The following is a 15,720-nucleotide window of genomic DNA, read 5'->3' on the forward strand; positions in this document are numbered from 1 at the left end:
GCCTGGAAATTATGTCATGAATAAATGATTGAAGGGTCTGGGAAGTGGGGTATCACCTAAAAACAGTGTTACTTGGAAAGCTGACATGTGGAAGAATGATTAGAATTAATGGGTAGAAGTTACGAGAGATTTCATTTAAATATATGGAAGAACTTTCTAGAAAGAGCTTTTAAGAAATAAGATGGTGGAATTCTAAATACCTAGAGATACTGACATAGCTGTTCCTTGAGCACACCAGGGTGCCTTGGGGCCTTTGCCCTGGCTCTCCAATGCTCTTCCTATACATATTTGCATGGCTGACATGCTCATCTCTTTCAAGCTTTTGTTTAATATCCATTGCAAGTCAAGTGGGGGCTCTGGTTCATGTTATCATTATCCTCACTCCAGGCCCTAAGCTGATGAAGCAGGTACCATTTGGAATATTACTGGTAGCAGAAAGTTGATGGCAGAGAGAAAAGATAGCTCTGGAAGGTCTTGCACCTAAAACAAAATACTGTTTCAAAGTGTGGCTGGACATTCCCAGAAAAAGGAATTGGAAATGAGAAGAGTAATTTTGGGAAGATATTGGTCTGCAAACGACTTCCTTCATGCCAATGAAAGTGTTGGAGGGTTTCCTACCACTTACCAGGCACCTAGGGAAAGAACTCAAAGGCAGTTTGCTACATGTGTCCCAAGAAGTTTGGGGGACATAAAGAACAAGTGTCTGAGTCATACCTCAGAAATCTAGAAGGTGAGATGGCTAGCTGGTTGCTCAAATGGTAGTAATGATAGAGGGGCTGGATGGGAGTGGCCAGCACTCCCAGAGGTTGTGAGGCAAAGGATATGTGTTTCCTATAGAACAGATGTGGTCCAAGCATGAGAAAGCCATCAGTGGGGTTGTCTTAGATCCTCTCCCTATACGCTCTGCTGGCTAGCACGGTGGAGAGGAGAAAAGCAGCCAACCCTGCTCCTCTTCCCATCATAAATGGTCACCCAGTAAGCACACCTAGACGGGAGAGAGGAGAAGTGCTTTGCTTTTTAATGTTAAAACTTGTCTTTTTATCTTAAAAGAATTTCAGACTTGTGAAAAAGTTGCAAAAGTCATGTAAAAGGCACAACACAGGACAGAGAAAGGGAGCCCCATTATTGTCCTGAGTTGTGCAGGAGGAGGCTGCAGCTTGAGTACTGGAGAGAGAGCTGCACATTGAGTTCCAGAGGTGTGTGATCTGCAGTCTTCAGCCGAGTACTGTCCAGCACTTGTGTGTGAAGAAAGCACCTGAGGCTGTGGAATGAACCACCTGAATGGATTAGAGGGAACAATCCCACAGGGCCTGAATAGTTTGTTTCCATTGCCCAGAATGGAAAAAAGTCATAATTCACAGGACATCGGATAGAGTACTCAGAAGGGTATTGCCTCAGTAGAGGGGATTAATTTGCCCAGCCTAAACGTTGCTTTGATCCCCCTTAAAACAAAGCTTAAGAGCAAGCCTCAGAAGGATCAAACTGTTTCCAAGTAACTTAACTGTGTCCCAGAATAAAGCTCCGTAATTTAGGAATACAAAAATATGCAATACCCATTAAGGTAAAATTCACTATGTGTGGCATCTAATAAAAAAATTACCCGACATGCAAAGAAGCAGGAAAATATGACCCATCAGGAGAAAAACCGATAGATCCAGGAATAAAACAGATGATAAGGATTAGTATACAAGGACATTCAGTTATTAGAACTATATTTCATATGTTCAAGAAGGTAGAAGGCAAGTGTGGAACAAGAAGAGGACCATACTGGGTGTCACCAGTGGGTGGTCAATTTAGGGGTGACATAACTGTCAGTTCAGAGATTGCATGCCCATGCCTAATGACTTGGTCTTTCCATCCCCCATCTGTAAATAATATTCTAGTTTCATCATATATTCCATAGCATGTCTTAGAGGGAAATAACTTACAATTTTTAACACATCTTATAAAGTTCACCTTTTTCTCACAAGCTACTTGCTTACTCATCATTTATATTTAAAACATCCTATGAGTTTCACCTATATTTCATAAGCTAGTATTTTATATACAACCTAAGCTTAATAGTTATGAGCTTTATCCATCCTTTTTGTTCTTCCTGTATTTTATGGCAGATTATAATAATATATACTCATATAATATTTATAGCATCTATACACAGGTGTATTTTTCTATAGCCATCTCTCTCTCTCTCCCCATTTATCATCTATCTATCTAATCTCTCTCTGACAGCAAGAACTATGATATCCTCAGCACCAAGATAGTGCCTGACACATAATAGGTGCTCATTAAGTCCTTGTTGAATTACTATATAAAAGTTTTTCCACCAAAGACATACTTGGTTGTTTCTTTTTGTCACTATTTGCTCTAGGCCCTTGGGTACAATGGAAAAAGTAATGAAGCTACCACTCGAATGGTAATTTACATATTTTTTACAAGGTTGAATGAATCAAAGAACTAACTAGTTTGACCAAGGTTGGCATGAATGACCAGCCTAAAATAAACTAAGAAAACGCCTAGATCTAATCTTACTCTTTAGCTACAGTGCCTCCACTCTACTTTTCCATCCACTGTTCTAGTCCAAATGACATCGCTGTGTTGGGATAAAGTGGTTTCCAGGGTGTGCATTTAGAAAGGGGAAAGGTAGGGGTCAGAACAGAACAATCATTCAACTAAACAGAAAAGACTAACCCAGCATTTTGCAATTTTCTCCTCAGTGGGGCTGGGGCGGGGTGGGAAGGACATAGGGAGAAGGGGCTGGAGCATATTTCAGGTGTTCAAATTACTGGAGACAATGAGAAAGCGGGCTGTGTGCGCCCAGGCAACCTACGGGGAAGGCGCTCATTAGCTGGGTAAATGCTGGGCTCTTTACTCAACAGGGTTTGTGTTTAGAGGAGAGCATTATCCAAGCCAGAACTCACAAATCCTGTGTGCCTTAGTAGGGCCCCAGTGAGAGCTGGAAGGAACACAGGAAGATTGAAGTGGGGGTGACAGCAAGATACTGGCAAGCGATTTTGAAATGGGCAGTTTTGCCCTTCTGAAGGCTGTGTCATTCATTGGAATAATCTCAGAAGAACAGGCACATTAGAAAAATAACTATTATTACCCATTACAAGGTTACAAAGAAAATGTGTCCCTTTATAGCATCATATTTTAAAAAATCTTAGAACAAAGGTGTTGAAAGTTTTCCCTAACTTTTCTCTTCCCAATGCTGGTCTGTGTGTCTACAGATTTCCTCAGAGCCCATTTTTCATTCATTGGCCACAAAAGAGGATATACATTGATGTCATTTGTGAAGTTCCTAATTCCTACCAGAACTGGATTTAGAGCAGGATTTCTTCAAAGATTTATACTGGCAGTTTCTGCTTTTTTGGGTGGGGTGGGGTGGGGGGTAGAGGGATAGACTGTGTTATTACTGAAACGTGAGGAAATGCCAAAATGTTTTATAAGGTATATCCTATCCTGCTTGTGTCAAGTGGCTTGTGATGTGCTGCAAAGGACACCATCAAGAAAGTAAAAAGACAATCCACACACAGGGAGAAAATATTTGTAAATCACATACGTGATAAGGGATGTGTATCCACAATATATAAAGAACTTTTACAACTGAATAATAAAAATAAAAAAATACCCAGTTTTAAAATGGGCAAAGGGTCCTAATGGACATTTCTCCAAAGTTATACAAATGGGGAATAAGCACATGACAAGATGCTCAACATCATCAGTCATCAGGGAAATGCAAATCAAACCCACAATGAGATACTACTTCATACCCATTATGATGTCTATAATAAAAAAGACAACAGTAAGTGTTGATGAGAGTATAGAAAAATTGGAATTTGTACACTGCTGGTGGGAATGTAAAATTGTGGAGCCACTTTGGAAAACAGTAGCAGTTTCTCTAAAGGTTAAACATAGAGTTGTCATATGACCCAGAAATCCTATTCCTAGATATTATACCCATGACAGATGAAAACCCCTGTTCACACATGTTCCATGTATGTGAAATGTCCAGACCAGCAAAACTGTAGAGACAGAAAGTATATTGGTGGTTGCCTGGGCCTGAGGGGTATTGGGGGGAGGGTGGAGAGTGACTGCTAATGGGTACTGGGTTTGGAGGGAGTGATGAAAATGGTGTAAAACTGGGGCAATGGATGCTTAACTCAATATACCAGAACCCACTTAAATGGATGAATTGGATGGTTTGTGAATTTATCTCCACAAAACTTCGTGACAATGTCCAAAATCCTCAGTCATGAATCCACCCTTCTCAGGGCGCTGCCCGGGGGAGCAGTAGGGGGCGCCCTGCTTGATCCTGCCCTGTCCCCCAATCCCTCCCAAACCTCCCTGCGGCGCTGCCCCAGGGGAAGCAATAGGGAGCGCCCTCCTCGCTCCTGCCCCCTCCCAGACCTCCCGCACCCTCGGCTTTTAAATACAAGTACTTTTAAATGCAAGTAGTACCTGTAATAGTAATTCTACTTTTTAATATTTGGGCCAAAATCGTGAGGTGGAAAAGATCCAGAGTAAAGATTCCTGTGGGTTCACAGAATTTCCTAGGTCAGACAGGCAACCTACTTGGAGTCTATTTTCCAGGCAAATAAAATTTGTTGCTGGTGCATCCCGGTGCTTTGTCAAGTTCACAGTGAATATGAGGAGGAGCGGGCCCCCAGGAGTGGGCTCTGGAGGCCCATGCTCTGGGCAAATGGGGACAGGGAGTACAAAATGGGAGGTGTTTTAAGTAAGCATCTCTCACCTCAGTTCTGGGTTAGAACTACATCTCTATTTAGTTTAGAATTTAATAGTATTTGCTTTGAACCAGCTCTTTGAACGAGTTTTTTTACTCTACTTGAAAATCCTCAAATTGTTTTGAGAAAAACAAGAGTTGGTCAGGCTGGAGAGATGGCAACAACAAAGTCCTGTGCCGAATCAACCCTTCTCCGGGGCGCTGCCCCGCAGAGGCGGCAGGGGGCGTCCTCCTCACTCCCGCCCCTCCCCCAATCCGTCCCAGACCTCCCCGCGCCCTGCCCTTGATGTCTTAAGCACTGGCTTCTGGCTCACGGGCTTACTCCGGTGAAGCTTCCGGCAGCAGAGTCTGTGGCGCGCACAGCTCGCCTCGCGCTTCGCGCCTCGCGCCGCATGCCGCACGCCGCACGCCGCACGCCGCACGCCGCACGCCGCACGCCCGCACGCCGCACGCCCGCACGCCCGCACGCCGCACGCCGCACGCCGCACGCCGCACGCCGCACGCCGCACGCCGCACGCCGCACGCCGCACGCCGCACGCCGCACGCCGCACGCCGCACGCCTCTAGCCTCAAAAGCAGCTCTTGCTCTTGGGACCGCAGTCGCCAGCTTCTCGCGTGCAGGTGGGACAAAGGAAGGTCGCGTCGAACTGCCCATGGAGAGCAGCCGCGGGAGATCCCCGGCTGAGGCGACCGAGCCCTCACAGCGCCCAGCGTCGCCTGCAGCTCCGCGGACGCCAGACTGGGCGACTCGGAGCATGGAGCGCGGGGCCGGTGACGCTCCGCCGCGCGCTCTGAGGGCCGCGTACGTGAGCAGCGAGAGGCCCCAGGGCGGCGCGGCCCGCAGCCCGGAGGAAGGGGCATTCAGGTGTCTGACGCGGGCCTGCGAGGCCGAGGGCGCCCGCCTCGTCGCCGTGCCATTTGAAGAGCTAGACTTCGCGGAGACCGGCCTGCTCGACGCCTTCTACAACGCAGGTGAGGCGGGTGTCCCAGTCACCCTGTCCGGCCAAGGCAGCTCCCCTCACCCTCTGGCACGGTTCTGCGGTTCTTCCCCAATCTACCACCCCGAACTCTTTCAGCTGGAGCGGGAGCTCTGGGCCTGTGTGTGTGTGTGGGGGGGGGTAGGGGGGTGTTGAGAGCAGGTAGTGTTCTGCCTTTTTACACATAGGAAAACAGGCCGCCGGCTGGAAATGGAGGCCGGCGGCTTTTTGACCCCTTTATACTCCAGTCTCCTCAAACCTCTGGTGACCCAAGAAAAAGCTTATAACCCACTCAATGCCGAATCCCCACCCCCGCACCGGTTATCTAACTTTCACCTTCTCGCTCCTGCATGTCCCTTACAGCCGTGGGTTCCCACCCTGGGGAGCTTCTAGAACTCCCGAAGCTGGACCAGCGTCGTCAGCATCCAAGGACTCGGATTGTTTAATGTTTCCCGGGTGATTCCATTTTCAGTCACAGTGGGAATTGGTGTGTTACGATTGGGAGGGGGGAGGGAATGGCGGGGGGACTCTTTGAACTGCCCCAGTGTTCTTTTGCACACTTTAATTCCTGTTCCTAACACATGCCAGCAGTTGTCTGACAGATTTTTACCTCATAAATACACAAGCATTCGGTAACGGAAGGAGTGGTGTGCCTCTAAGCCTTAACGAGTGTGACGTAAGAACCTAGCCTTAATATTTTGGCCCTGACCGGCGTCTCTCAGTGGTTAGAGCATCAGCCCCCCTCACTGAAGGTTGCAGGTTAGATTCCTGGTCAAGGGCCTGTACCTGAGTTGCAGGTTTGATTTCCAGACCCAGTTGGGGCGCATGTGGGAGGCAACGAATCAATGTGTGTCTCTCACATAGATGTTTCTCTCTCTCTCTGCCCTTCAACCCCTCTCTTCTCCCTACCCCCCTCTCTTCCTGTCTCCCTCTCTCCCCTACCCTCCCTTTCCCTTTCCTCCTCTATCCCCCTCTCTTCCACTCTCTAAAAATAAATGGGTGAGGATTTAACAAAATAAAATCAACACTTTGGCCCTCGCCGGTGTGGTTCAGTGGTTAAAGCGTCGGCCCGTGCACCAAAGGGTCACAGGTTGGATTCCCCATCAAGGGCACGTACTTGGGTTGCAGGTTTGATCCTAGCACTGGTTGGGGCGCATGTGGCAGGCAGCCAACTGATGTGTCTCTCTCACATCAGTGTTTTCTCCCTCCCTCCCTCCCTCCCTCCCACTCTCTAAAAAAATCAATGGAAAAAATATCCTAGGGTGAGGATTAACAACAACAAAAATCAATGCTTTTGGTTGACAAGTTTTTTCATGTGTGGAATGGATTGTTACTTGGCTCTTTTTCTTACCAGCAACCCTTGGGTGACGTTCATAAGCATTGTGTGTGAGACAGGAATTACCTGGGTGTCCTTGTGCCTTGGTTTCTCCACTGGTCAAAAGGAAGTAATAGTGCCTACCCTAAACCTGGAAGCATGTGGGAAGGTGAATGGCAAATATCTAACACACAGGCCACATTGTGCTGCTGTAGTAACCCAGGTTTATCACCACTCATCCTTTGCCTAGGGAACACTGATCTGTTTTCTGCAGAGAAAATCCTCACCAGCTGGAAGAGGGGGCAGGGTGTCGGGTTTGTTTAAATAAGTGGCTGCTGGACCCATGGAAAACAATCTCTTGACATTTCTGACCACTCTGAGTATACTCTTCACAACATCTTTTTAGAAAAGTTGTTCAGGAACCCACTTCACCTAGAACCACTGGGTTTTCTTGATTTCTTTCATTCTCCAAAATTGAAGTTTGAGCAGACTCTTTTCTGATTGGGTAAATATCCCTTTTGCCATTAGGGACAACTGTAGCCTCCTTCCTGCTGGTTCCAACTCTGAAAAATTGGTGTGCAGCGGCTTTGCTTGGGGGCGGGGGGGGGGGCGGTGCACACGTGTGCGCGCATGTGCGCACAACAAGCCTTCATCTATCTACTAACAGGACCCTTTCTTCAGTCAGTCAGAAATCTTGGGCTTTCCATTCCAAAGCTACGCAACAGGCAAGTCACCTTTTCTTGCTCTGAGTCCAGATTGTCTAGAATTTTCGGCTGTATCATGCATCTCCTCTGGTTGACCTTGGCCTGGTCTTGAATAAATCATTTCTCAGTACATCATTATAACTAAAGTTTTTTTCATAGGTTTGACAAGGGTCCTCTACACACCTCCAATAAGTGTGTTTATGAATTAAACATATGACCCACCGCCGCCGCCACCACCTCGCCTGGCTTCCTGATCTTTACCACTCACAGTTTTTGGATATCTTCACCCCAAAGATACAAATCTGTCACTTTGGCTTTTTTGTAAAAGTTCTAAAACCATGCTGTCCGGTGTGGTAGCCACTAGCCACAAATGGCTATTTACATTTAAACCTGTTAAAATCCTATGAAATAAAGGCAGTTCCTTATTTGCACCAGGCACTTTTTAAGTGCTCAACAGGCATAGTGAAGAGAATGCATTTTCCTCATGGCAGAAGGTCCCATTAGACAGTGTTCTTCTAGAAAAATGCTTGTGGGGCAGGGCAACTTTTTTTCTTTGAAAAAAATTAAGGGGTTTTATTTCTCTTACATGTTTTCCCGTCCCTTGTCATTTCTTTGCTATTTTTCATGTCAGTACAAGGTATATATATATTGGGTGCTCTAATGTTTGTATCTATGATGAAAATTAATGGAGTTTTATTTGGAAAAGCAAAGTTAAAAATTTGGGAAAAGGATGAGGAAGAGAAGAAAGGTAGATTTCATAATTTTTAAAGATTGTATCATTAACCACTCTTCTTCCACACCAAAGCAAACCAAACACAGGGAAAGGAGCCTCATAACTCCTCCTGATTGTGGAAATAAAATAGAAATTTAATAAAGTAAGAATGACATACTGTAAGTAGTATCAATCAGATTCTTCCCTCTATTTGCTGCAGTGGGACAGTATCCGCATATCCTAGTAGTGGAGGGAGGTGCTATGACTCGGGAGGGGCAGTAAAGTGTTTTTTAAAAAGATTTTTAATTGATTTTTATTTTTTAAAACATGTTTTTATTTATTTCAGAGAGAGGAAGGGAGAGAGAGAAAAGTATAGAAACATCTATCAGCTGCCTCCTGCCCCCCACTGGGGATTGAGCCCACAACCTGGGCATGTACCCTGACCAGGAATTGAACTGGTGACCTCCTGGTGCATGGGACTACACTCAACCAACTGAGCCACACAGGCCCGGCTTACTGATTTTTAGAGAGAGAGGAAGGAGAGGGAGAGAGGGAAAAACATCAATGTGAGAGTGAAACATAGATTGGCTTCCTCTCGCATGCCCCTGAGACCGAGGATCGAGCCCAAAACCTGAACATGTGCCCTAACCTAGAATCAAACTGGCAACCCTTCGGTGCATGGGATGATGCTCAACCAACTGAGCCACAGCAGTGAGGATGGGCAGTAAAGTTTTTAATCAAGCTCTCTCCTTTGCTTTGAAAGAATTTCCCCCCAAATTTCAGAAAACATTTGATTACTAGACAGAATATTGTTTACATTTCCGCCAGTGTAGACTCAGCAAAACCCAAAGAGTAGACTGGTGTCAATTCTGAAGACACATATCCTTCAGGGGAATAGCTCTGCCTCTGATTCTAAATGCTATAAAGTCTCCTTAGTTCAGGCTTAATTCCATTAAGAATTTCATTGTTAATGCCATAGGCATTAGTCTGAGGTTTGAAGACTCTGATAATGTCTGGGGTTGTAGTACTGATTTCTGTTTATAAGAGCAACTATATTCCAGACATACTAGAAGTACTATTTAGATATTTAGTTAAACACATATTTATTATTTAGACTATGAAGTTCTGAGAGGAAAAATTGTGCATTCTGGTATGAGTTAATGAAATTGCAAATCTGAGTTATGTTGTTGATCCCTCTCAACCATAATTTGAACCAATGAAAAAAGGAATATTGTGGTCCAATTTGAGTTATATGTATCTCACTAAATTAAATAAAATTTTTTTAACATTTTTTATTAATTTTAGAGAGGAAGGGAGAGGGATAGAGAGGTAGGAATATTGATGAGAGAGAGAGACATTGATCAGCCACCTCTTGCACACCCCACTGAGGATGGAGCTGAAACCCAGGCATGTGCCCTGAAGGGACTCAAACCAGACACCTCTTGGTTCATGGGTCGTTGCTCAACCTCTGAGCCCCACATGCTGGGCAATAAAATTTCTTATATACCCCAAATCTCTCCATAATGGTAGTTCGAAGGAATTATTGGTTCAAGGCAGTTGTGTGATAACATTTTGTTATTCAAACTTTGAGAGAGCATGACTGAGCCAAATAAATATATCTGCTTATTTCACTGAACTGTCTTTGAACAACTAGATTATTTTAGCTACATTTCAAAATGCTTCTGATCCATTCAGAAGTGACTTCGACAATTAAGTGCAGTAATCAGATATTACTGAACACTTGACCACTGTATACAGAAAACTCTGTACTGATGATAGTACTTATTGAAGTATAAAAAATATTTTTTAATGGTAATAAGACATGTGTTAAATAGATCATGTAAGACGTGCAAATACCTTTTTAGTTACATCTTATGGTTGGTTTTTTTGTTTTTTATTTATACTGTATATACTTTTATTGAATTTATTGGAATGACATTGGTTAATAAAGTATATAGGTTTCAGGTGTACAATTCCATACTAAATCATCTGTATATTGTATTGTTCACAACCCCAAGTCAAGTCTCCTTCCATCACCATTTTCTTTCCCTCTGGTAATCACCATGCTGTTGTCTGTAACTATGTTGTTGTTGTTTTGCTTAATCCCTTCATCTTTTTCACCCAGCCCCACAACCCTCCTCTGAGAGGGGAACTATTGAACAGCCTCAAGTGTGTTTTAGGTAGGATCATAGATGTGAAATTTAAGAACTTCCTATTTCCTGTTATAAGTCAGGGGTAGGTGGGTTGTGTTTTCCATCTCTTTGTGCAATTTTCTGTGGTCGTGTGTGGGTCTAAATTGGAAGTTATATGTCATCAGTGCCTGGGTGATTTAATGGGCTGTGGGAAAACCCTGAACTTAGTAAGTGCTCAGTAAATGTTAGTTTCTGTGCCTTCGCCTTCTTGCTCCCACCAATAAACAGACCAAAACCTCAGTATGGAGGAAATGTGCTTTGGGAAATACTGAAGACTCAAGGCTCAAATCCTTTGGACAATCATTGTGTAGTGGGGTCAAATTATACTCCTGCAATTGATAAATAAAAATTTTCCAAAGTTAGGTTTGAGATTACATCCTAACTCTATTTCTGGTCCTGTGCTGAAGAATGGAGGTGAGAAAAAGGCACAAAACCATGTTTTGCTATGCTTTTCTTTTTTTTAATCCTCACTTGAGGATATTTTTTCCATTGCTTTTCAGAGATAGTGGAAGGGAGAGAGACATCGATTGATTGCCTTTCGCACGCTCCCCGACTGGGGCCGGGGATTGAGCCTGCAACCAAGGTATGTGCCCTTGGCCAGAATCAAACCTGGGACCCTTCAGTCCACCAGCTAATGTTCTTACCTCTGCAAAACCTGCCAGGGCCAGGACACCCCCTTTTGACCCATTTTCAAGCATTATTTACAACTGTGCTCTATGTAACTTCTCTTTTTTTGGACTTTGGTTATTTAAGTATAGTTAGTATACAATATTATATTAATTCCAGGTGTCCAATATAATGATTTGAAATTTTTATACCTTACAATGTGATCACTACACATTCTAGTAATCATCTGCCATCATGCAAACTTATCACAGTATCATTGATTATATTACCCTTCACCTTTTTATCCCATCCCCTCATCCCCTCTCTCCCCTTTGGTAACCACCCCTTTGGTCTCTGTTTCTATGAGTCTGTTTTTGTTTTGTTTGTTCCATGTTCTGTTTTATTAGAATCCTTAACATGAATGAGCTACATTTTGGTAATTATAGCTAGATGACTTGGCAAAGGGCAAATTTTCAAAACCTTACTGAAAAAGTAGATTTCATTCAATGCTGCATGGCCATAATGAGAGAAAGGAAAATAATATTGCTGCTTTCAAAAAAGCAACATGAGTACAAAGGTGAAAAACATAGCATAATTAGAATTCTGCATTTCATTTGATTGCTATTTAAGTGGTGAAAACTAGTGGAAATGCTTTTATTCATTTTAGAGAGAGAGGAAGGGGGGAGAGAGAGAGACATTGATGTGAGAGAGAAACGTCGATTGGTTGCCTCCCACATGCACCCCGACTGGGGATGGAACCCACAACCCGGGTATGTGCCCTGACTGTGAATCAAACCTGTGACCTTTTGGTATATTGGACGATGCTCCAACCATATGAGCCACATCAGCCAGGGCTCTATTGAACTGTGTTTAAGTTCACTGACCCCTGTATTATCTCCATTCTTCTTGTGAGCCCATTGAGTGAGTTTTTTATTTTGGTGGTTATATTTTTTATTCCTAATATTTCCATTTGGTTCTCTTTAATTTAATTGTTGAGACTTTGTTTTTTCCCATTCTTTTCAGGAGTATTTGCCCTTATTTATTGGAGAATTTTTGTAACTGCTTTAAAGTCATTGTCAGATAATTCTGATGTCTGTGTCATCTTGTCATTGGAGTCCATTGATTATCTTTTCCTATGTGAGTTGAAACTTCCCTGTCTCTTTGAATGCCAAGTAATTTGGAATTGTATCCTGAGCAATTTGAATATTATGTTACGAGGTTCTGAGACTGGTTTATACCCTATGGAGTTGGTTGATATTTTTGCTTTAGCAAGCAGTTGGCCTCGTTGGTTCAGGGTGCCAAGTTCCATTTCAGTTGTAGTGTCAGTTCTGATTTCAAAGCCTTTTCAGTGTTGTTCAGCTCTGTACTTTCTGGTTTACTGGGACTCCCCTGTGCAGGCCTATGGACAGAAAGCTGGGGCTTTACTTATCCCACTCTGCCTCGCACTTCCCACAACTGTTTCTGTGTCTGAGGCCAGGAGTCCAGAGAGAGAAAAAAGAGCAATGGAGATTCACCACTACCATCCTTAGGACCATAGCTCCTCAAATTAGAGCCAAAGGCTCCCCTCTTTCAGAGTTCCAGGCACCTATAGACCCTCCCCCACTGCCACTGATTATCTCTGCTGTCACCACAGTGGGGTTGCAGGGGTCCTAGGGTATAAGAGAACAGAGAAAAGAAAAATAATGGAAAATTTTCCTCATCCTCTCTGAGTATTAGGAGGCCCCTTCCCGGCTTTTTGAACCAGAACTATAGGGCTTCTGGTGCTCGCTCTCTTCACACTCAACACCAACTTCTGTGTTTCAGGCTGTCTTTTCTCCAGGCTGGGTACTTTGAAAGCTGGTTTTCTTCTCCAGTCAGCTTGCTACCAGTTCCTTTTCATACTCCTAAAATAGCTGTTCCATCCATTCATTCTAGTTTTTATAGCTACAGTCAGAGAGAGAAGACTGAAATGTATTTGTTCCATCTTACTTGGAACCAGAATGCAAACTTGTACCATTAAATTTTGAGATGTTTTTTCATACACCAATAATAACCAGAATATATAAAATATCTCTGCATCTTATTGCTGAAACCAGTAAGCAAAAATATCCTCATAGCCAGCTGCATTTTATCAGGCCAGTTCTGTCCATACAAGATGATCTGTAAGGTTGGGAGCAAAAGAAATAGAATAAATGGAACAAAAGGAAATGGAAATGGTTAACATAAAGATGCTTGATTTGCCTCTAGTGTATCCCTCTAAATATTTTGATTGGGAGCTGGGAGCAAGGACCATTTGATGTTTAGAATGACTATTGGAATGCCATTGGCTTTCACAAGGCTAAAGTTTCAAGACTTGTTCGACGGGTTCATTAAAAACGTGTTCTCTGTTCTGAAAATGTACATCCTGCATCCAAAATGCTTGCTCTTGCTAAGTAATTTTTGTAAAACCTGTGGCTAGTGAGGCATGCTTGATGCAATCATAAATTCTGTACATTTATTCTCAAAGAACTACCTAAGAAAAGGAAAATTGGTACGTGGGGGAAGAAAGGAAATGAAAAGGAGTAAGGACAAAGAAAAAAGGCCCCGTATCCAGCAATGAGTTACCACCATCATCACCAAATTAACTCAGTTCCCCTCCTCACACTGTGGGGGCCAGTACCACTCAGGAAACTTAGAGCACAGAGTGGGTGAAATCAGTGGTCATTGAAAAGTCCTAGCACTTAGTGATGATCCTGAAGAAGCAGTTGATTTTGTTAAGAAAAAGAAAGAGGGTATTTGTTATTGCATTAGATGTAAAAGCCACGTAAAAACTGGTGTTGACTGATGGTCATTTTAATGAGACAATTAGAGACCAAATTAAGAAAGGCAGAGAACATTTCCTACAATTTTGTCGCTCTAATAGAAAAGCACAGCAGGTACCCTCTTCAGAGTTTTCAGTGTGTACTAATACACCAAGGTCCACTTACTTCTAAAGTTGTTTTCATCTCAAAGATGACACAGACCTTTTAGAAGAAGAGGTAACTATCACCAGATGAGAAAAGCCTAAAAAAATATGTCTCAAAATGATTTGCATGGATGGAACTGCAGAGTATTATGCTAAGTGAAATAAGCCAGGCAGAGAAAGACAAGTATCACATGATCTCACTCATGTGGGATATAATGAACAAAATAAACTGATGAACAAAATAGATCCAGAGACAGAAGCATGGAACAGACTGACGAATCTCAGAGGGAAGGTGGGGGTAGGGTAGTGGGGTTGGGGGAGATTAATCAAACTTATATGCGTATGTGCATAACCCATGGACACAGTAGTGTGAAGAAGGTTTGGGGGGCAGGCGGGGGCAGATGTTGGGTGGAGGGGATCAATGGAGGAAAAAGGGGGATATCTGTAACGCTTTCAACAGTAAAGATAAATTTTAAAAAATAAAAAATTATAAAGATTTGCCAAAGTCATGTCAAAGCAGATCGCTTTATAAAAGGGTCGAAGGAAGCTGAAGAAGAACCTTCAGGTGGTGATGAAAATATTGAGGTGGTGTATTCAAAGACTGCCAAGGAACCCAGAGTTGGAACTGTTAAGTGTGTGGCATCCCAGATGATTACAATGATATTGATACCATTTAAAGTAATGGACGCACCCTATCTTGCACTATAATGCTTCACTTTTTATTTTTTTATTTTTGCCTTGTCAGCTGGAAGAGCAACATATACCCGTGAAAGCTAAAGTGAGTTAAATCATGCTACACTTTATATTACAAATATTTTACTGTGAGTGGTCTGAAATTAAGCACAGTGAGTTCATTCACCTCAGTGAGTAAATATAGTTTGCTTATATATGGCATGTTTCTTTTGGAAAAACGGGTGCTGGACACATCTTGATCATACTTACAAAGTTATAATAATGATTTTTTTGGTCGTTCTTATAAAAAAGATACTGGAAAGCAAAACATAGAGGACCAAATAGAGGCTCCTGATATCCCTATTCTTCCCACCTTCCTTTACAGTTGAAAACTGATACTGCAAGCAACTGGTACCTATCCAGTATGGCACTTGGTAAGGATTTGTTGACTTCCTGACAATGAATTGATAGGTTTTCTTTGCTTTATGAGACTGGAAAATTGGATTTGAATGACATGTCACAATGTTCTTTCCATTGACCTGCCCTCAAGTATGTTGAAAATTAGCAGCAGCAGCTGAAGTAAGATCTAAATTATGACTGGAATTAGTAGAGGTGTCTCCTGTCCAGGAAATCTTGGCTCTGTTGTTTTTAGGTAGCTTTTGGATGGCCAATGTTGCCACATGTCTAATCAGATTTTTTTAAATGTCTTTAGCAGGAAAATTATTCTGAAATCTAGTTTTTTCATTTAGACATAACCAACCTTATATTTATTACTTTTTTTTTTTTCTGCTAGGAGTGGGATAGGTTTATAGTTAACCTAGAATATATTTAAGATTGGCATGAGCCAGTACAATCACAGAATCACTGTATGGTAAATCA

The 15,720-nt window shown here is 42.9% G+C and overlaps 1 protein-coding gene across 1 annotated transcript in view; it reads left to right on the forward strand.

The window, feature by feature from the left end:
* Window positions 1-5,495: 5,495 nt before the first annotated feature.
* Window positions 5,496-15,720, forward strand: part of MAP3K15 (mitogen-activated protein kinase kinase kinase 15) — a gene marked incomplete at its 5' end in the record, with an annotated part of 76,595 nt that continues 66,370 nt past the window's right edge. Inside the window, one exon of the mRNA XM_081125428.1 lies at window positions 5,496-5,712. Coding sequence (XP_080981554.1) covers window positions 5,496-5,712 — 217 coding nt within the window. The remainder of the gene's footprint in view (window positions 5,713-15,720) is intronic.

Source organism: Miniopterus schreibersii (assembly GCF_964146895.1).
Source record: "Miniopterus schreibersii genome assembly, chromosome: X".
Taxonomy (NCBI): Eukaryota; Metazoa; Chordata; class Mammalia; order Chiroptera; family Miniopteridae; genus Miniopterus; species Miniopterus schreibersii.